Genomic DNA, 21,772 nt, shown 5'->3' on the forward strand with positions numbered 1-21,772 from the left:
GTAGTTCTGTCTTTAATTTTTTGAAGAACCTCCATACTGTTTTCCATAGTGGCTGCATCAGTTTACATTCCTACCAACAGTGTCCTAGGATTTATTCTCTCCACATCCTCACCAACACCTGTTATTTCTTTTATACAATAACCATTTTAACAAGTGTGAGGTGATATTTCACTGTGGTTTGATTTGCATTTCCCTGATGATTAGTGATGTTGAACATCTTTTCATATGCCTGTAGGCCAGTTGTATGTCTTCTTTGAGGAAATGTCTATTCAGGTTCTTTGCCCACTTTTTAAATCAAGTTGTTTGATGTTTTGATATTGCGTTGTATGAGTTTTTTATATATTTTGAATATTAGCACCCTATCAGACATATTATTTGCAAATGTCTTCTCCCATTCAGGAGGTTGCCTTTTTGTTTTGTTGATTGTTTCCTTAACTGTGCAAAAGCATTTAGGTTAGATTAGGTTCCACTTGTTTATTTTTGCTTTTATTTCCCTTTCCCAAGAAAACAGATTCAAAAAAATATTGCTAAGACTTATGTCAAAAATGGCAACCCACTCCAGTACTCTTGCCTGGAAAATCCCATGGGAGGAGCCTGGTAGGCTACAATCCAGGGGGTCTCAAAGAGTCGGACACGACTGAACGACTTTACTTACTTACTTACTTACTTAAGACTAGAACATGGAGAAGGCAATGGCACCCCACTCCAGTACTCTTGCCTGGGAAATCCCACGGACAGAGGAGCCTGGTAGGCTGCAGTCCATGAGGTCGCTAAGAGTTGGACATGACGGAGCGACTTCACTTTCACTTTATGTCAAAAAGTATACTGCCTGTGTTTTCTTCTAGGAGTTTTGTGGTTTCAGAACTTACATTTAAATCTTTTTACAAAATAAGTCCATTTTGAATTTATTTCTGTGTGTGGTATAAAATATTCTAATTTCAGTCTTTTACATGTAGCTCTCTAGTTTTCCCAACACCACTTATCAAAGAGACTGTCACTTCCTCATTGCATATTGTTGCCTCTTTTGTAGTAGATTAATTGGCCATATGTGCACAGGTTAACTTTTGGGCTCTGTTCTATTGCATTGATTTGTGTGTCTTTTTTCATGCCATACCACAATGTTTTGATTACTGCAGCTTTGTAGTGTAATCTGAAGTCAGGATGTTTGATACTTCCAACTTCATTCTTTTTTCTTAAGTTTGCTTTGGCTCTTCGGGATTTTTTGTGGCCCATACAAATTTTAGGATTATGTGTTCTAATTCTGTTTTTTTAAAAAAAATGTCATGGTGTTTTGATAGAGGTTGCATTGAATCTGTAGGTTGCTTTGAGTAGTATGGACATTTTAACAATATTAATTCTCCCAATTCATGAACACAGGGTATCTTTCCATTTCTTTGCATCATCTCCAGTTTCCAACACAGTTGTATTTTGATGGCATCTGTCATACAAACTGTTATTTGCTGATTATTTAATAGCATTTACTATAAAAAATAATAGCAGAAGGAAAGAAAAATTGGAAAATCTAGTCATAGGTTTTTATTTTTTTAGTTGAAGTGTTAGAGGTATAGGAAGGAGCTACAGATGGTGGAAGATGAGGGAGCTTTACATCACCCTTGGCAAGACTATGTGAGAGAATTTGGTGCTAAAACTCTGAAGGAATAGAAAACTATTGAGAGTAGAAAGGGAAAGAAATAGGATATGACTGTCCCTTTCTTCTCCTCCAGAAGATCTTCACAACCCAGGGATTGAACCTGGGTCTCCTGCATTGCAGGCAGATTCTTTCATGTCTGAGCTTCAGGGAAGTCCTATGTAAGCATATATATTTAGGTGGATTGATGATGGGTAGGTAGGTGGGTGGGTGGATGGATGGATATGTGGATAATATGCAGGAATATATACATACCCATGTTTTAAAAAATATTTTCCATCTACTGGATTGAGAGCCCTGGAGGACATTGTCTTTTTTGTCGCTCTCAAATTGCATAACGTGGTGATCATATGTGAAAGACATCCAATAAATGTTTGTCAAATAAGATTATTATTGTCTGCTTAATATCACACTTCAAAAACATTAAAGATCACTTAGCTAGAAGAAGAGGCAAGGCAAGAATAAAAATTTCATGATTGTCTCCTCCAGAGGTCCTTCCATCCACCACACCATTTCAAACACGGATTATTTCAACCCAAGAAATGAGAGAGAAAATGTCACAGTCAAAACGTGAATGCAAGTTCAAACAAGGATTTCTGGAATTGTGGGAGCTGAAATTGAATGACACACAGACACGCTTGCCTTGATGCTCTCAGGTGGAAAGTGTTTAGAAATTATTACCAGGGAAGGGGGAAAGCTTTCACACATTTCATTGCAATGTTAGTTCTGCAGAAGAGAAAAGAGCTGATAAACTTCCGTCTCAGCTTCTATTCTGGGCGATCAGAGCACTTGGAGTTTCTTAGAAGGGGTCCCTCCGGAGGTAGATGAGCTCTCTAGACTTGCATGGGAGCTGCTGTCCTCAGGTGGCGAACATCTCGCAAAAGAAAGCGGGGAATAGTCTATTTTCTAAAATGGAATGGGGGTTCCACATGCAGGGTGGAACTGTTTCATCCAAAATATTATTTAAATAAAATTAAAATTAAAATCCCTTTCTAAATAAAAACCCAGAAGTAAGAAGGATGCAGTCCCACGGTGAAAACTAGAATCGCCTGTGTGCTCAGCACTGCCGTATGTGTAATCACTGGAGGACTCCAGCTACATGTGTTATTTCATGTCTGTCAACTAAATCTGACCTCCAAAATATAACAAATGCAAAATGTGACACTGAGGAACATTATGTGGGTTTGTGATTTTCCCTGGAGGATGCAGTCCAGCAGGCAGAAAACGGATTGAGATTTCATGTGGAACGTGGAGACAGACTGTCACTACATGACTTTCTTTCGTGACTCACATGCATTCCTGCAGCTTTCTTTGGTGTTTTTCACATTGTGTCTATGCAAACACGGCAACAAAAATGGAAGCTGAAGGATGATAGCATTTTTTAAAAACATGTGGAATGTTTGCTGTCCTGAAAAGGAGCACAAACTAAATTTCCAACACCGTGGAGAGTAGTTAATGAATTATGACATAACTTCTCTAAAACCCAGTGTGGTAATAAGGATTACTTTAAATTCCTACCAAGAGTTGTATACTTAGGAAAGTTCTTTAGGTTTAATATTGAGTGAAAAACGTTAAGGTGAAAATTGTACTTACATTATGACCACCACAAAGCATGATTATGGGGACAAAATGAAAGGAAATATAGCTAAACACTAAAAGCCTAGGATAATCTGTTCTCTTATTTGTTTCTCTGTATTTCCTGTCTCTATAACAGGAAAGCAGTATTGTTCTTATAATCAAAACTTTGTTTAATTTTTAAAAAGCAGATAAAGGAAAAAAGCATGTTTAATTTATATCACAGTAAACTTAACATGTTTAATTTATATCACATTAAATTTTCAAAGGAAAAAAACGTCTGGGTACCCTGACTTCCAATTTGCTATGACATATATTCTGATGTGAGCTATTCAGTGTGAGGGTAATGTCATGATATTGTCTAGCAGAATTCCCACAGCTAAACCCAGAAATGTAAATGATAGTGACATAATATTATAGCATTGTCACTCAGCACAGTTACTCTCCTATTGCTGGAGTGTACCAGGTGGTTTCTGAAGTTTTTCTTTTTGGTTGCTATTGGAGAAGATTCTGAGAGTCAGCTACTGCTCTGATGAGTGGCAACCAACATGCAGGCCTGCATTGTTTCAACAACACTCCTTCCCTTTGACCCACATTTCTCATGAGAAATGAAAACCAAACCAAGCATTCACTTTAACTTTTCACCTACTGGAACTCACCAGCTGGAACCACATTCTTATCTTCATATGTATAATAATTTATTCTTAGTTAATGGTTTCGGAGAAGGCAATGGCACCCCACTCCAGTGCTCTTGCCTGGAAAATCCCATGGGCAGAGGAGCCTGGTGGGCTGCAGTCCATGGGGTCGCGAAGAGTCGGACACGACTGAGCGACTTCACTTTCACTTTTCACTTTCATGCATTGGAGAAGGAAATGGCAGCCCACTCCAGTGTTCTTGCCTGGAGAGTCCCAGGGACGGGGGAGCCTGGTGGGCTGCTGTCTGTGGGGTCGCACAGAGTCGGACACGACTGAAGGGACTTAGCAGCAGCAGCAGTGGTTTGCTTGCTCACTCGTGTGCTCAGTCGTGTCTGACTCCTGCGTGACCCCATGGACCATAATCCCCCGGACTCCTCCATCCGTGGGCTTTTCCAGGCAAGAATACTGGAGTGGGTAGCCATTCCTTTCTCCAGGAGATCTTCCTGACCCATGGATTTAACCTGGATCTCCTTCATTGCAGGCGGATTCTTTATTGCCACCAGGAAATCCAGTTAATGGTTCGGTGATATAGTATTTATACCCAGTTTCTCTGAGTTTCGTCTTTGAGTCTGCCAAATAATTTGTGACAGAAAGCCACTATTGTTTTTTGAGCTGAGCAGAATTGGCTCAAAATCTTGGAGTAACTAAATGCTCAGTATATATTAGTCTACCTTTTACTCCAATAGGGTTTCTTCCTTTTACATGCAGTTAACTTTTCACCCAAGCAGTGATGAAATCCATACAGAATTCTATACTAAGACAGTAATTGTTGCTCTGGCTCTTTGAAAACTGAAGGTTTACAGGCTGACTGGTTGTGAGTTACGGTGCCTAGGGTGGCACAATTTTACTTATAATGACAATCACTCAAGGCAAACCCAACCGCCTTTGGACTTGACTTTTCCATAACTGTCTTTCTTTAGAGTAGTCTCTCTGTTATTGCCTTGCCAATTGGATTTCTTATTGTCAGCTTTGGAGTTTTGAAGCCAGATGTCTACCTTCCCTACCTCTCTAATATTAGTCAACTTGGATTGAATCTTGGGTCAATGAGGACTTCTTGTCCTTTGGTATATATGCATTTTACAAGGAATTCTGTAAGGTACATGCCTGAGCTCTTTTGATCTGAAGCTTTAACTCTGCCATAAGCCTTGTCCAAAATCAAAGCTGTATTATTTTAATGTTTTCAGATGATTGAGACCCAGTGTAAATGTTTTGAACACGATAACGCAAAAAAAAAAAAAGAAGCACTAGCTTAAGAACCATCATAATGTGTAACCAGTAATGAGTGTGTGCTCAGTCATGTCCAACTCTGCAGCCCCACGGACTATAGCCCATCAGGCTCCTCAGTCCATGGAATTCGCCGTGGACTGGGTTGCCGTTTCCTACTCAGGGGATCTTCCTGACCAAGGATCAAACCCACATTTCCTGTGTCTCCTGCAGTCGTAAGTGGATTCTTTACCACTGAGCCACCAACCAACAGTATAACTAAGGCCAAACACTATAGAGGTTGGTAGCAACAAGAAGAGCCTATGGTGAGTGGTAAAGAGCGGGTTCATAATCAGGTGCGTATTCCACCCATGACATCCATTAGCAGTGAGACATTTGACAAATAACAGTGTTTCTAAATCTCAGGTTTGGCTTCTCTAAAATGGGAATGATACTGTTATTGTAAGAATTAAAGGAGATATTTACACATATATAAATGCACTTGGCACAATTTCTGGCACAACTAGAACATAGCAGATGTTGAGTAAATGTAATCATCACTACCTCCTATAACATGTGATCATTTCTAGTAAGGAAGGGGAGCTACCCAGGCATAGTTGACACAAGTCACATTCTGTGTTAACTAGCTCATTCTAGCTGCCTATACGTCTGTCTCCCTTTCGGGGGTAGTTCTCTGGGGGAGGCAGCAACAGTCCAGTGTGGAGGAGGGCCTCAGTTTACTGCCTATTGGAGATTAAATGGTGGGATGGAAGAATGGGATACTTTCCTTTAGATTAGGTCTGGTACTGCACTAATAGCTAGAAACCAGACCCATTCCTACCAGAGCATGTCGCTTCCATGAGGACTTTTCTGAGGTTAACCACACCTCTTCCTGCACGTCATCACCATATTTGTTTGACATGGTTAACTTTATAAAAATGGCCAAGCCCCTGTTTCACCGGGTCAGATTTCCATGTATCCTTAGAGACTGTTAGCTGAAATGAGCACCCTGTGAAGGTTACATCTTGTATGTGCAGGGCACTGTGCTGATTCCTGTCAGTCTCACTCTGTCTTTCCAACGGCTGTCTTTCCAACAGCACTGAGATGGGGCATTAACTTCCTCATTTTATAGGCAAGAAAACTGGAAACAAAGACTCAAGTAACTTGCCCCAAATTGAGTTGTCAGAGAGTAAATCCAAAGCAGCAATGGAGGTTACACCCACTCAGTTTTACCACAGTTGTTATTTAGTGTCAGTTATTTCTCAAAATAATTTTGAATGTTTTTATTGCTATAAGAACATTTCTGAGCAGGATTCAGGGGTCCGGGATAGCACCATCACCATCAGGTTCAATTCCCTCCTGAGAGAAAGGCAGAGAGGATTTTGTGGGAGAAATTTATATTTAATAGAAGTTTTAACCAAGTAGTTGAGAATAAGAATAAAAGGGAATAAGAAAATGTAGTGGTTTTTAGACTTGCAAATACACTTGAAAAGGTGAATGTTGTATTTTTCAGAAATGGAGGCTTTCTTTGATCTTGATGTTTAAAAAATAAGAAACAATGCAAGGGCATTTCTCTGGATTGTATGAACAGTATTGTCTGCAAGTAATCTGCCCTGGGACTGCATTTATTTAGCATATTTATAAATCATCTGAAAGAAGGAGTATATGGTGAAATTCCAGATTTGCAAAAACTACTAAGTTCCTCCAGGTAGTGAAATGCCAAGCTGGCTAATATGAATATAGAAAGATAACACAAGCTTCCATGAATGGGCAGAAGGATGGCAGATGGGCTTCTGCATGGACAACTGTAAGATAAGGAATGTAGGAGAAATCATTCAAACCATCCTTCCAAATTAAAAGGCTTTCAACTATCAGCTCTGACCGAATTAAGAGGTTTTCCAGTCAGTGTATATTTTTGTGCCTCGTTATTCCTACTGCAGCTATGCGGCCAGCCACAAATCAAGAGTGCTTAGAAAAGGCATTTTTAAAGGGGCATTAGAAGCAGGAAATGGTATCCTGCTTAAATGTAGTGCCAAAGTTCGCCTATACCTGGATTATTCTGAGTAATTTGTTCAGCAGACCTGAAGCAGTTGAAATAGGGGAGGAGACAGTACAGAGAGAATGGACTGAAGGGACTGCTTTATGAAAAGAGAGCTGCTTTATGAAACCAGCCTGCCCAGATGAGGATGTATCAGTCTGGGGGAGATGAAGGTTTATAAAATCAGAGGGAGGTGTTGCATGTAGACAGACCTTGATTAACACTCACCATCCCCACCCTCAACAGACATGGGTCAGAGAGTGAATATAAAAAGGAATTGAACAAACTTACGGTTAACAAAGGGAAAATGCAGTGGGAGAGGGATAAATTAGGAGGTTGGGATTAACATATACACACTACTATGTATAAACTAGATAACCAACAAGGACCTCCTGTGAAGCACGTGCTCATGTGTGCTCAGTCGAATCCAACTTTTTGCAGCCCTGTAGCCCACCAGGCTTCTCTGTCTATGGAGTTTTCCAGACAAGAAATACTAAAACAGGTTGCCATTTCCTGCTCTGGGGAGCTTCCCAGCCTAGGGATCAAACCTACATCTCCTGCATCTCCTGCATCTCCTGCATTGGTGGGCAGATTCTTTACCTCTGTGCCACCTGGGAAGTCTTACTTATTATGTATAGCATATGCACAGTATTTACACTCAGTTGTGTCCGACTCTTTGCAACCCCATTGATTATACAGTCCATGGAATTCTCCAGGGCAGAATACTGGAGTGGGTAGCCATTCCCTTCTCCAGAGGATATTCCCAACCTGGGGATCGAACCCAGGTCTCCTGCATTGCAGGCAGATTCTTTATCAAGGGAACTCAATACAGTATTCTGTAATAGCCTGTATGGGGAAAGAATTTGAAGAAGAATGGGTATATGTATAACTGAATCACTTTGCTGAACACTTGAAATTAACACAACATTGTAAATCAACTATATTCCAATATAAAATAAAAAACTTTTAATATTTTAAAATTCAATTTAAAAATAAAAGGAATAGAGCATCATGTTAACTTAAAATCAAAATCAATTTAGGCAGAGAGGCCAATAGGCTACTGACAAATAGGGTAGCACAGAATGAGTGTCAGAGAAATACCCGCTTCAACCCTGTAAAATTTGAAGAGAATATTAAAAAAATCATTTTCACAATGGGTCATATACTTTTGGAACTAGTTATCCAACAAGAATTGTTCTATCCTAGTACCGTATATGTGTAGGAAAGAGGTGAACATATTTCTTATGAATGGATTTATAATTTGTTGTTTTTAAAAAGTCAGTGGTATTTGGAGATATGCCCAAACTTTGCTGTTTGCCTAAGAGTAAAACAAGTTTTGGAATCAGGCAAACCACATTCAAATCGCAGAGCCACCATATATTGGCTCTTTGGGAGGCTACTTCAGTCCTCTGAACCTCAGTCCCCTCTGCTGTAAATCAAGAAGCGCACCTTCCCACCAGGAATGTGTGATGAAGGAAAGCGAGCAATGTGGAAAGCTCTGGGAAGGGCTGAGGACCGAGGCTCCCTGCAAGGCTTGGTTTCCTGCGTCATCTCTCTGCACTTTGCCCTTTGCAGTGTGCTGTCAGACTCAAAAGTCCCATCCTGGGAGACCCTGGTCAGCAGTACTTGATTCTATTTCTACTTTTACTTTCATCTGCCTTAATATTCATTCTTCCATGTTCATTGAGCTTCCATTGTTTCAAACATTGTTGGGGAAATAATGATGACAAAGACATACCTGCTCTCTGGACACTTACCTGGGCGAATGTTTTTTTTGAGAGCTTCCCTGGTAGCTCATCTGGTAAAGAATCTGCCTGCAATGCGGGAGACCTTGGTCTGATTTCTGCGTCAGGAAGACCCCCTGGAGAAGGGAGAGGCTACCCACTCCAGTATTCTTGGGCTTCCCTGCTGGCTCAGATGGTAAAGAATCACCTGCAATGCAGATTCGATCGCTGGGTTGGGAAGATCCCCCGGAGGAGGGCATGGAAACCCACTCCAATGTTCTTGCCTGTAGAATCCGCATGGACAGAAGAGCCTGGCGAGCTACAGTCCGTGGTGTCACAAACAGTCGGACACCAGCAGGGCTGTGTTACCTGGAGAGTGCCAGTGTCAGCTGCTCAGTCGTCTCCGACTCTTTGCAGCCCTGTGGACCGGACTGTGGTCGGCCAGGCTCTCATGTCCATAGGAGTTCTCCAGGCAAGAATCCTGGAGTGGATAGCCGTTCCCTTCTCCAGGGGATCTCCTGACCAGGGGTCAGACCCGGGTCTCCTGCATTGCAGGCAGATTCTTTACTTCCTGAGCCACCAGGGAAGCACCTTGCGGGGAGGGCTACACAAACACCAACCCCGCAAATAAGGTTATTTAGAGACTGCTACGAAGAGGCTCACGGGGTGGAGCATGCCGGCCGGCTCGGTTCTTTGAGCGAGGAGGTGCGATGGGCCTTTGTGAGGAGGCCACACTGAAGCAGCGTCTGAACGGATAAGAAAGCATCATTTGAAAACCGCAGGAGAGGCGGTGGGTCGGGGGGAGCACTCCAGGCAGATGGAGAAACAGGGGTAGAGACCCCAAGGCCAGACTGTTCAAGGAACAGAGGAGGCCCGAGGGAGAGCGGCAGGGACCAGAGAGAGAAAGAGCAGCCAGCCCCGTCGGGCCTCGAGGCCAGGTCAGGACTTGGGTTTTGCTCTAAGAGCCGTAGGAAGCTAGTGGAGGGATGAGACCTGACTCACACTTGGAGAGGTCTTGTGGCTGCTGGGTGGCGAGCTGGACCCGCGGGCAGCCTGGCTGCCGGAAGCCCTGCTCCGCTCCTCCTCTGCCTCGCCGCCCCGGTCCTCTCTCCGTGGCCTGGCGGGGACACACGGAGCTCACGCCTCATCTCTCCCGGTGCGGAGTAACTTTGCACAAATCTCTCCCGTCCCGCATCTTACAGGACTAGTAAAAATCATTTTTCTCAAGTGAAGTATTTAATCCAAATATACATGTCGTTTCAGGTTTTAAAAATCAATTTGATTGGCCACAGGAAACGTATCTTGGCATCTCTGGGAGACAGACTGCACGACGACCCGCCGCAGAAGCCCCCTCGGTCCATCACCCTCAGGGTAAGTACCCGCGTGCCTTTTCTGCCCTCCACTCGTGTCCTCAAATACTGTGCTGTGCAGTAAGATGGGAATGACTGAAGTGGTGGGTCAGAAAGTACAGGCTGTTTTCCAGGTAGCTTACCTTATCTGTATAAAATGCTTTCTTGCCTTTGATAGCATCTTCTAAGACAAGATTTGTTTTTCTCGATTGGTTAAATCTGTCTTTTTGAGATTTAGATAAACATCTGAAAAACCACCACCTTTAAAGAATCTCTCTGCCGCCCCCCCCCCATCCCACACTCCCCTCAACACAGAGAGGAAATGAGTTTTCTGTCAAACTCCTCAAACCCACAGAAAGAAAATCGATGAGGACCAGAGTTAAGTTAAAAGATCGATTTAAAATTAACCTTTGGGTCTTCTGTTTTTTAAGAAATGAGTTGTTGGGTTTTTACCCACTTCAAAGATTAAGAATAGAGAATCTGGACTTTAGTAAACTATTTAAGCTATATTTTAGAATTATGGGGTAGAAAAACTAGAGAGAAACCATAGGAGGAAGAGAGAAGTAAAGTGGAAGGGAAAGAAGGCAAGAAAGAGCAGAAGGAAAGAGACACGGAGAAGATTCCAGGGAGAATGGGCCCAGGAAGGAGTAACCAGCAGTCTCGTGTTTATGAGGCCCATAGGAACTTTTCAAAAATCACCATAAAGCCGGGGTCTCCATGACCAGTTGGAGAGCTCCAACTCTCTTCTGTTTATTGAGCCCTGTACTTGCTTACTTCTGATTCCTTTTCTGCAAGTGTCAGAAAGGGTAGTGATAATAAATGAACACAAAAGTGGCACTTAGATGTGACTGCCAGCAATGAAATGCCGTTGAATGTTTCTTATCAGTGGACTTCAGCAAACAGCATAACTACTGTCAGGGTAGCAGAGGATCAGGCAGGAGAGGAGCTGTTAAGGTTTTGAGGCTGATTCAATTTTAAAGGAGAAGAAAATACACAAAGACTTCAGAAAATGCCAGCGAATTGGCTCCAGGAGGGAGTCATGAGAAAAATTGATGACTAGGGGAATTGGGATATATTGGGTTGTTTGGAAGCTGGTTGAGGGCTTTGGGAGTAGTGACAATAAAAAAAAAAAAAAAAAAGGACCTATTTTTCTCCCTCAATAGAAGGAGCCTCAGATAAATTGGGGGGAAATGAGCTAGAAAGGGATTACTGTTTTGCCTTCATTTTGCTGCATGAAGAGGAAAAAGATATAGGCACCCTCAGTGTAGCCATCCTAAATGACCCTTTAGAGGAATATTCCCTGCTATGTCCCCTACTGTCTCTCCTTCCTCTTCTGAACCTCTCCCTCTGGCTCTCTGGAAGAGACTTGAGGAAACAGCAAATAAATCAAAGAAAGAGGTTCCCAAGAAAAAAATGCAGGACCTTGTTAACCCATCAGAGGTGGTCTGGAATGTGTTGGGGAGAAGTAGCTGGAGAACCAGCACGATCCAGTCCTCCTCTTACTCGCAAACACCAGAGCCCAGCTCTCTGCCGCCCTTTATCTTACTTCTCAACCAGTTTCCCCCAGTTGTCTTTGCCATCAAAGCCTGTCCTCATGCATTGCTCTGGAGTCTGTGCATGTAGCATGCCATTTCCAGATCGCGTCCTCTCCCCAGCCTGATGGCCAGGCTGCTCTTTGAGGGAAGATCAAGACCCACGAGGTGCTATTTTAGCTGTCTCATCATGGCACCTACCGTAATGAGGCCACTCTGTTCCCATGGAGACACAGTTCCCTCCCTTGCAGATACGTGTGACAGCGTGGGGGTGCCTGACACATGTGTGCTCTCTGCTGAGATCATCCATGATGGAGGCTCAGAAAACAGAGCCTGGTTCTTTATGCTGTAAACCTTCAACCTGAAAGGCTTAAGGGGGGATGTGTTGATCATGCATTAATAAAATAGTAGAATGTCATCGATTCCTCAACAGTTGATTTAAAAATGACTCCCCACTCCCGCGGTGTGTCTTGTCAGTATTTCACAATTTTGAAACCAGAGGTCAGCCACAAGAACATGGTATTTATTTCATGATGTATTTCCATTCAGGAACCCAGTGGTAATCACACTCCTCCTCAGTTGTCTCCATCACTTAGCCAAAGCACTTACACCACTGGTGGCTCCCTAGACGTTCCTCACATTATCATGCAGGGCGATGCAAGGAGGAGAAGAAATGAAAACTACTTTGATGATATTCCCCGATCAAAACTGGAGAGGCAGATGGCCCAGGTAAGGTGTTCAGAGCCTCTGTGACGTTTTTGCCTTTTTCCGAGATTAAGTACTGCATTCTGATTTTGAACAGTCGCTTACAATGGATGCATATTGTACACAACCTAACTGGAATTTTCCCATTTTATGTCATGACTTTTATTCCCTGCTCAGTTGAGCTAGATTGAAACAGACCTTTCTGGAAATGGAATGTAGACACAAATCATTGTTATACAGTTCTTGACTGAAGATACTGTGTCTGGTCTCTTTGCACCCAGAAAGTCTTTGCTCTAAAGGGAATAATGCTGTATAAGAATCAAATCACAATGAAAAGTCATAAAGGTCTAGATTACAGAATTAAATTGGTTGGATGACAGGGTGAAAGTCAGGGGGGTGGGGAGGAGTAGGCTAACTCCAAGTAATGCTGTTAATTTCCTGCCAAGTTTACACATTTGTATAGACTTGTACAATGGGGACTAGTTGCAGCCATCTCATATTGTCACCTTGAGTAGCTGAAAATGATGCTGCTGCCTGACACAAATACCTGAAAAGAGAGATCTGTCCTGTTCAGATTTCGGGTATGGATGTCTGGGTCTCTCCGGTCCCCAGGTCACTGCTCAAAAATTCAAGTCAGCCATAACCAAATAGTGGTACTGTCACTAAAGCACTTTCTGATGGCAGCTTGCTCTGCAGAGTCACCCCGAGATTCAAAGCTGTGGATCTGTTGACAACTATTGGCAGAATCAACTCTTTTCGTCCTCATTCTAGGTTCAGACTGATGTGTTAAGAAACTTCTCTCTGCCTCCCACACCTAAGATGAGAATCTTGAGGTGAAAATTTGACTGTAATTGCTTTGCCTTGGTTGTTAAATATTTTTCTCTTCTGTTTGGTGAGATTGTTTTTTTAAAGCCTTTGGTAAACATTCAGTGCTGCCGCTCATGAAAGAGAAATGTGAAAAGAATGTTCTGGAAGCCGTGGCTATTCTGCCTACAAATGCCCTGGAGAGAAGGGGTCTGAGATATTGTGTCTCCTTTCAGCTTGCTCAGTACTGAATTGGTTTCAGAGTTCTTTGTGCAGAGAATAGCAGTGTTGGGATTATGGAGAATCTTTTATTGCAGGGAGGTGCAGAGACAAGAAAAGAATAATCTTCCCTCTCTCTTATTCAGTATTATCTTTTAATCCTTATTACTGTTTTCACTGATTTTTTTTAAATAACAAATCTAAAATCTTTTTTCCCCCAAAATGTTAATATATTAATATATTTTCTATTTGTTAGTATTTATCGGCCACATACGTGGGTGAATTTCTCTAATGACAGCAGAGACATTTGCTTTAACCTTGAACCCTGTAGTCTTTATGTATGAATACAAACTGGATCTTTCCTGAACCCTTCCCTACCCTGGATAAGGCAGGATCATTCATGAACAAGAATTAGCCATTATTGACCGTGCCAAATTCAGCAACAGAATCACCTGTCTGAACTGCTCATGCAATTTATGAAATTTCTCCACATAGTGCAGTTTTTTTCCAAAGAGGAAATTAATTACTCTTCTGCCTGAGCGTGAACCCTCAGAGGTAATCTAGCAACTGCTCCCTTACGGTCTTTCTGAGATTCACAAGCTAGGGGAAGTATTACCTTTTTGAAGAGTCGAGATCTTTTTTCTTGTTGTTCCAATCAGAATGCATCCCTTTCAGGAACTGTCTTGCCCTTGAGAAAATTGAATGAACTTTTATCTGGCCAGGTGAGAAAGGCACAAACGCAGAAAGAGAAGTGAGGTAAGCAGCGGATGCGATGTGAGCTGGAGAGGGTCTGTGTGTACGTGCTCATTTCCCTGCCTCCCCGCCCCACCCTAGTGCTGTTCCCAGCGTTGAAATGACTGATGGAGACCCGGGCCTCTGTCAGCAGCCAGGAGCTTATTAGAAGCTTTCTAAAATCCCACTGCTCAATATAGCGCTTTTGCTGCAGAGTAAATAGGAGATGGCACTACAGGAATCCGATCAATAAGAAGAAGAGATTTGGGGATCTCAACTCTTTATGTTGTGTTAATTGCAGTTTTTTATTTGTCTTGAGACTCTTTCCCAGTCTAGAAATGCTAGAAATCATGGAGAAATGAATGGATACCTTTTAAAAATAGCACCATTTCAAAGCTTTAACCTGTCAAAATATGAAATACTCAGTAATTTTGTTGTTGAATGGTTTTATTTATGTGACCGTTCCACCACTCTGCCACTCAGCTGATGTTTTTTCTTATTTTTCTGTTTCTGGTTGTTTGCTGTAATAATTTTTGAAATCCATTTGCTTTTTTTAAAAAATATATAATCCATCATACTCTCTCTAGACCAAGTCTTCCCCAAAGTTATGCCCTTAGCCAGTGTAAAGTTGAATTCAACTCTTCTTCCTGAAGACTTGAATTAGCAATTAAAATTCCTGTACCAAAGCAGCTGGTTACACCTGCTTCCTGCTGGGAGCTCAGTCCCTGAAGTGCTTTCCCAATGGATTTCTCCTGAGGGCTTGCTGGAGGTTGGTTAATGCAGGCCTCGCCAGTCTTGTTTCCCACTAAAAGGCAGAAGTCCACCTTCAGGCTTTCTTACTCCCTAACAGAAAGGAAAATTCAGGTAAGAGAAAACCACCAGGACAAACCCTTGTTCACAGAGACCCCTCTATTGCTCCAGGTTTAGCTGAGCCCCCAGCAGAGTGATTTGGAATTCTAGCCATAGCCAGGAACCTGAAGCTCTCAGTGGTTTCAGCAATTATAGGAACCTAACTTTCTTAAGGTTGGCCCAGCAGATGTGTGGAAGTGCTTTAACTTAGTAAACTCCTGCTTAAGATTAAAATGAGGTAAATTTAATGTCCATTCTATGTGTTAAATTTGTTAGCATATATTTTTCAAAAGGTAACACAGTGTTTAGTTACTTATTTTCAATTGAAACCGTTTAAAATACCTTTCTTGGAATCCAGAGAATTTTAAATAGCATGGCTGTTGTTTGCTTTTATTCTGACATAAGCAATGTTGTAGCATCAAATTGTCTTACATAAATATGGGAGAAACAAATCAAGTTCAGTACTATTAAGATTTTTGAAACCATGAAATGTAGTGGTGTCAGCATGTGTAAACAATGGGTTCCCTATCATGCTGGAAACACAGGATTCATTAGCTCAGAAGTTCTGAAAGGCTTCCCTATTTCCACACCCCTAATAGATAAATGTCGCATTCACATTTGTATTATAATAATACCGTAATGTGTACAGAGCTTGCTTTTCCATTTCCAAAGTGCTTTCACATCTGTTCTCTCATTTTAGCACAAACAAGGTGTCCTACACGACTATTTATGTGTGTGTGGCACATGGCAGATCAGCTTTTAAGTCCAAGTTCTATGGCGATAAGATAGTTAAATGAAAAATATGAAAAATAGCAACAGAAGGGCGAAAAATATTTCCAGTATTTAGGACCTAATCGACCATATTTAGAAATTTTCTTGAATGATACTTAGGATAAGTAAAAATGTTCTTGAAATAAATAATAAAGGAGAGTAATGGAATTAATAAAATTTAGGGACCACATGCTCCAAAGTTATGAAAAAGAAAAAAGAATTTCCCAATGTGACACTTATAGCCATTTATTTATAACCCTACTTAGGGAAAAATGAAATAATCCTTCTATTTTCACAAAATAAGAAAGACTCCTGAGCAGTGAGAGAAAACCCACACTAAAGAAGTTCTCATGTTTTGATTGGTGTCATCTAAACTGAAATATCAATATTGCCTGAGGCAGTTACCTTACCTGATGTACACAGACCTTAGAAGCAGACGTATCCACATTTCAAAGACTGGGAAACTGAGAAATTACGTGGCTTGGTCTGGGTAGCACAACCAGAAAGAGACAGAATCAGAACTTGCCTGAGGTGATATGTTGGGCACTATAAAGGCTTTGTCTCCATTGCTTCTAAATCCCTAGAAAGTTCATTCAGTTGAATGTCTAATATATTTTGATCTAAACAGGATTACTTAATACGTATGACTAGATCAATTACTTCTTTTTTAATTAAATCTTCTTTAAAGTCTTTATTAAATTTCTTACAATTTTGCTTCTGTTTTATATTTTGGGTTCTTGGCCGCAAGGCATTAGGCATGCGGGATCTTAACTCCTCGACCAGGGATCGCAAATCTGCAAACCCTGTGTCGGAAGGCAAAGTCTTAACCACTGACCACCAGGGAGGTACCTCAATTACTTCTTTATTTGAAAGCCCTTTACATAATGTGTAAGTTCTACAAACGTTTGTTCTTTTGATACTGTTAGAGGAAGAGAAATGGAAATGGGGCCACACAGAAGCCCTGCCGTGGCCCCACCGTGCCTGAGACTCCACGTGCAGTGTCTTATTTAAACCTCACCACAGCCCCCTCCCCAGGACTTCCCCGGTGGCTCAGCTGGTAAAGGATCCCACCTGCAATGCGGGAGACCTGGGTTCAGTCCCTGGGTAGGGAAGGTCCCCTGGAGATCGGCAACCCGATCGGCAACCCGAAGGAGACGGCAACCCACTCCAGTACTCTTGCCCGGAAAATCCCATGGACGGAGGAGCCTGGTGCAGGCTACTGTCCATGGGGTCGCAAAGAGTCGGGCACGACTGAGCGACTTCCCTTCCCCTTTCCTTCGCAGCCCCCCCTATACTCAAGGAGCCGGGGTGAGTGAGCGCTTTGGCTCCCAGATGCTGCATGGCAGAGCCCGAACACAAGCCCTGTCTGACCATGTCCTGTTCTTCTCTACCCTAGTGGGCTACTTCTATTTTTAAATGATGTTAAATACCCTTATAACACTTCAATAAATACCAGTTTCCCGTATGCTATGTCAGATCCTCTATCCGTAGAATTCTCCAGGCAAGAATACTGAAGTGGATAGCCGTTCCCTTGTCCAGAGGATCTTCCCAGCCCAGGGATCAAACCCAGGTCTCCTGCATTGCAGGCACATTCTTCACTATCTGAGCCACCAAGGAGGCCCATACGTGCATAAAGACTGAACAGACAAGGATAATATCGCTGGTGTTTAGCGGAAATGTATGAAATCAACTCATGGTTCTCACTGTAAAACTTAATTTTTAAAATTTTATTTTATTGCAGTATAGTTGGATTACAATATTGTGTTAGTTCCAGGTGTACATGGACATCACCAGATGGTCAGTACTGAAATCAGATTGATTATATTCTTTGCAGTCAAAGATGGAGAAGCTCTATACAGTCAGCAAAAACAAGATTGGGAGCTGACTTTGGCTCAGATATGAACTCCTTATTGCCAAATTCAGACTTAAGTTGAAGAAAGTAGAGAAAACCACTAGACCATTCAGGTATGACCTAAGTCAAATTCCTTATGATTATACAGTGGAAGTGAGAAATAGATTCAAGGGACTAGATCTGATAAACAGACTGCCTGAAGAACTATGGACGGAGGTTCATGACATTGTACAGGAGGTTTGTGACATTGATCAAGACCATCCCCAAGAAAAAGAAATGCAAAAAGGCATAATAGTTGTCTGGGGAGACCTTACAAATAGCTGAGAAAAGAAGAGAAACTAAAGGCAAAGGAGAAAAGGAAAGAAACACCCATTTGAATGCAGAGTTCCAAAGAATAGCAAGAGGAGATAAGAAAGCCTTCCTCAGTGATCAATGCAAAGAAATAGAGGAAAACAATAGAATGGGAAAGATTAGAGATCTCTTCAAGAAAATTAGAGATACCAAGGGAAATTTTATACAAATATGGGCACAATAAAGGACAGAAACAATATGGACCTAACAGAAACAGAAGATATTAAGAAGAGGTAACAAGAATACACAGAAGAACTATACAAAAAAAGATCTTCATGACCCAGATTATCACGATGGTGTGATCACTCACCTAGAGCCAGACATCCTGGAATGCAAAGTCAAGTGGGCCTTAGGAAGCATCACTATGAACAAAGTCAGTGGAGGTGATGGAATTCCAGTCGAGCCATTTCAAATCCTGAAAGATGATGCTGTGAAAGTGCTGCACTCAATATGCCAGCAAATTTGGAAAACTCAGCAGTGGCAACAGGACTGGAAAAGGTCAGTTTTCATTCCAATCCCTAAGAAAGGCAATGCCAAAGAATGCTCAAACTACCACACAATTGCACTCATCTCACACTAGCAAAGTAATACTCAAAATCCTCCGAGACAGGCTTCAACAGTATGTGAACCCTGAATTTCCAGATGTCCAAGCTGGATTTAGAAAAGGCAGAGGAACCAGAGATCAAATTGCCAACATCTGCTGGTTGTTAGAAAAAGCAAGAGAGTTCCAGAAAAATATCTACTTCTGTTTTATTGACTGAGCCAAAACCTTTGACTGTGTGGATCACAACAAACTGTGGAAAATTCTTAAAGAGATGGGAATACCAGATCACCTTACCTGCCTCCTGAGAAATCTGTATGCAGGTCAAGAAGCAACAGTTAGAAAAAAAAATAAATAAATAAATTCTAATGAAGTCTAAAAAAAAAATAAAAAAATAAAAAAAAAAGAAGCAACAGTTAGAACTGGACATGGAACAACAGACTGGTTCCAAATTGGGAAAGGAGTACGTCTAGGCTGTATATTGTCACCCTGCTTATTTAAGTTACATGCGGAGTACTTCATGCAAAATGCCAGACTAGATGAAGCACAAGCTGGAATAAAAATTACTGGGAGAAATATCAATATCCTCAGATATGCAGATGACACCATCCTTATGGCAGAAAGTGAAGAAGAACTAAAGAGCCTCTTGATGAAAGTGAAAGAGGAGAGTGAAAAAGTTGGCTTAAAGCTCAACCTTCAGAAAACAAAGATCATGGCATCTGGTCCCATCACTTCATGGCAAATAGATGGAGATACAGTGGAAACAGTGGCTGACTATTTTGGGGGGTTCCAAAATCACTGCAGATGGTGACTGCAGCCATGAAATTAAAAGGTACTTGCTCCTTGGAAGAAAAGCCGTGACTAACCTAGACAGCACATTAAAGAGCAGAGACATTACTTTACAGACAAAGGTCCGTGTAGTCAAAGCTATGGTTTTTCCAGTAGTCATGTATGAATGTGAGAATTGGACTATAAAGAAAGCTGAGCACTGAAGAATTGATGCTTTTGAACTGTGGTGTTGGAGAAGACTCTTGAGAGTCCCTTGGACTGCAAGATCAAATGTGTCAATCCTAAAAGAAATCAATCCTGAATATTCATTGGAAGGACTGATGCTGAAGCTGAAACTCCAGTCCTTTAGCAACCTGATGCGAAGAACTGACTCACTGGAAAAGACCCTGATGCTGGGAAAGATTGAAGGCGGGAAGAGAAGGGGACAACAGAGGATGAAATGGCTGGAGGGCATCACCAACTCAATGGACATGAGTTTGTATAAGCTCCAGGAGTTAGTGATAGACAGGGAAGCCTGACATCCTACAGTCCATGGGCCAAAAAGAGTCGGACATGACTGAGTGACTGAACTGAACTCTAGGTGTACATCACAGTATAAGTTATACATACATGTATATATACCTGTTCTTTTTCAGATGCTTTTCCCTTATAGGTTATCACAAAATATTGAGTATAGTTCCCTGGGCCGCACAGTAAGTCCTTGTTGGTTATGTTCTGTGTGTAATGGGGTGCACGTGTCCATCTCATCTTCCTAATTCATCCCTCCCCATTTTCCCCTGTGGTGATCATAAGTTTGTTTTCTGCATCTGTGAGCCTGTTTCTGTTTTGTAATAAGTTCATTGTTATCTTTAGGTTTCACACATAAGTGACGCATATTACACTTGTCTGGCTCGTTTTGCTTAGTAGGATAATCTTTAGGTCCATCCATGTTGCTGCATATGGTATTATTTAATTCTTTCTATGGCTGAGTAATACTCCATTGTGATATATTCTGTTGTGTGAATGATAAAGAATAGGTGGTAATATCCATTCCATATCCATCAAATGTCCTGTTGATGGACATTTAGGTTGCCCTCATGTCTTGGCTATTGTAAATAGTACTGCTGAGACCATAAGGGTATCTTTCAAATTACAGTTTTCTCCAGATACATGCCCAGGAGGGGGACTGCAGGGTTGGAGTATAGTTGATTTACAATGTTGTGTTAGTTTCAGGTATACACACACACACACACACACACACACATATATATATATATATATATGCACGCACATATATCCATTCTTTTTTAGATTCTTTCCCCATATAAACCATCACAGAGTATTGAATAGCATTCCCTGTGCTATACAGTAGGTCCTTGAGATTGCAGGATTACATTGTAACTCTGTTTTTAATTTTTTAAGGAACCTCCTTACTGTTCTCCATAGTGGCAGTACCAGTTTACATTCCCACCAGCATAGGAGGGTTCCTTTTTCTCCAGATCCTCTCCAGCATTTATTATTTGTAGACTCATTGATGATGGCCATTCTGAATAGAATGAATTAATACCTCATTGTGGTTTTGACTGTCATTTCCCTAATAGTTAGCAATGTTGAACACTTTTTCATGTGCCCGTTGGCCACCTGTATGTCTTTTTTGGAGAAATGTCTATTTAGGTCTTCTGCTTATTTTTTAATTGAATTGTTTGTTTTTTTGATATTGAGCTGCTAGTGTATTTTGGAAATTAATCCCTTGTTGCATCTTTTGCAAATATTTTTTCCATTCTATAGGTTATCTTTTCATTTTGTTTATGATTTTCTTTGCTGGGCAAAAGCTTTTAAGTTTAATTAGGTCCCATTTGTTTATTTTTGTTTTTATTTTCACTCCTCTAGGAGGTAGATCTAAAAAGATTGCTGTGATTTATGTCAGTGTTCTGCTTATGTTTTCCTTTAGGAGTTTTATAGTATGCACTCTTACATTTAGGTCTTTAATCCATTTTTGAGTTTCTGCAGTGTTTATTTGTTGATCCTCTTGTGGGAACTCCTCCCTGAACATCTTGGTAGAGCTCTGCCCTCCTCCGATGTTTGTGAAAAGCTTTGGATGTAGTGTGGAGTTTATTGCTCAGAGAGAGTTCTTGCCTCTGGGGGTCTCTCTGGTGAGTGGATGCTGCTTCCTTAGCAGCTTCTTCAGCTGGAGTTTTGATTTGGTTTCTTTCTGACTCTGTGATCTATATCAAGTCATGTGATTTCTCTAACTTTAGTTTCCTTGTCTTTAAAACATAGATAAAGACTGCCTCACAGGTTTGTGTGAATCAGATAATTTTTGTGAAAGTATATTTTAAACTATGAATCATTATTGTGTACATATAGATAGATGTATGACTGTTTGTTCAGATGCATCCTCTATCAGTCCTTAATT

The 21,772-nt window shown here is 41.4% G+C and overlaps 1 protein-coding gene across 17 annotated transcripts in view; it reads left to right on the top strand.

The window, feature by feature from the left end:
• ANKS1B (ankyrin repeat and sterile alpha motif domain containing 1B) overlaps positions 1–21,772 on the top strand; it is a 1,083,120-nt gene that overhangs the window by 977,607 nt on the left and 83,741 nt on the right. For 14 of the 17 annotated variants that reach the window (XM_070454108.1, XM_070454107.1, XM_070454114.1 and 11 more), the window contains 2 exons: positions 10,147–10,254; positions 12,314–12,493. In XM_070454108.1, the coding sequence (XP_070310209.1) occupies positions 10,147–10,254; positions 12,314–12,493 (288 nt within the window). The remainder of the gene's footprint in view (positions 1–10,146; positions 10,255–12,313; positions 12,494–21,772) is intronic. The other 3 variants (XM_070454113.1, XM_070454115.1, XM_070454111.1) reach the window with 1 other exon arrangement.

The sequence above is a fragment of the Odocoileus virginianus genome, chromosome 23 (assembly GCF_023699985.2).
Source record: "Odocoileus virginianus isolate 20LAN1187 ecotype Illinois chromosome 23, Ovbor_1.2, whole genome shotgun sequence".
Lineage (NCBI taxonomy): Eukaryota > Metazoa > Chordata > Mammalia > Artiodactyla > Cervidae > Odocoileus > Odocoileus virginianus.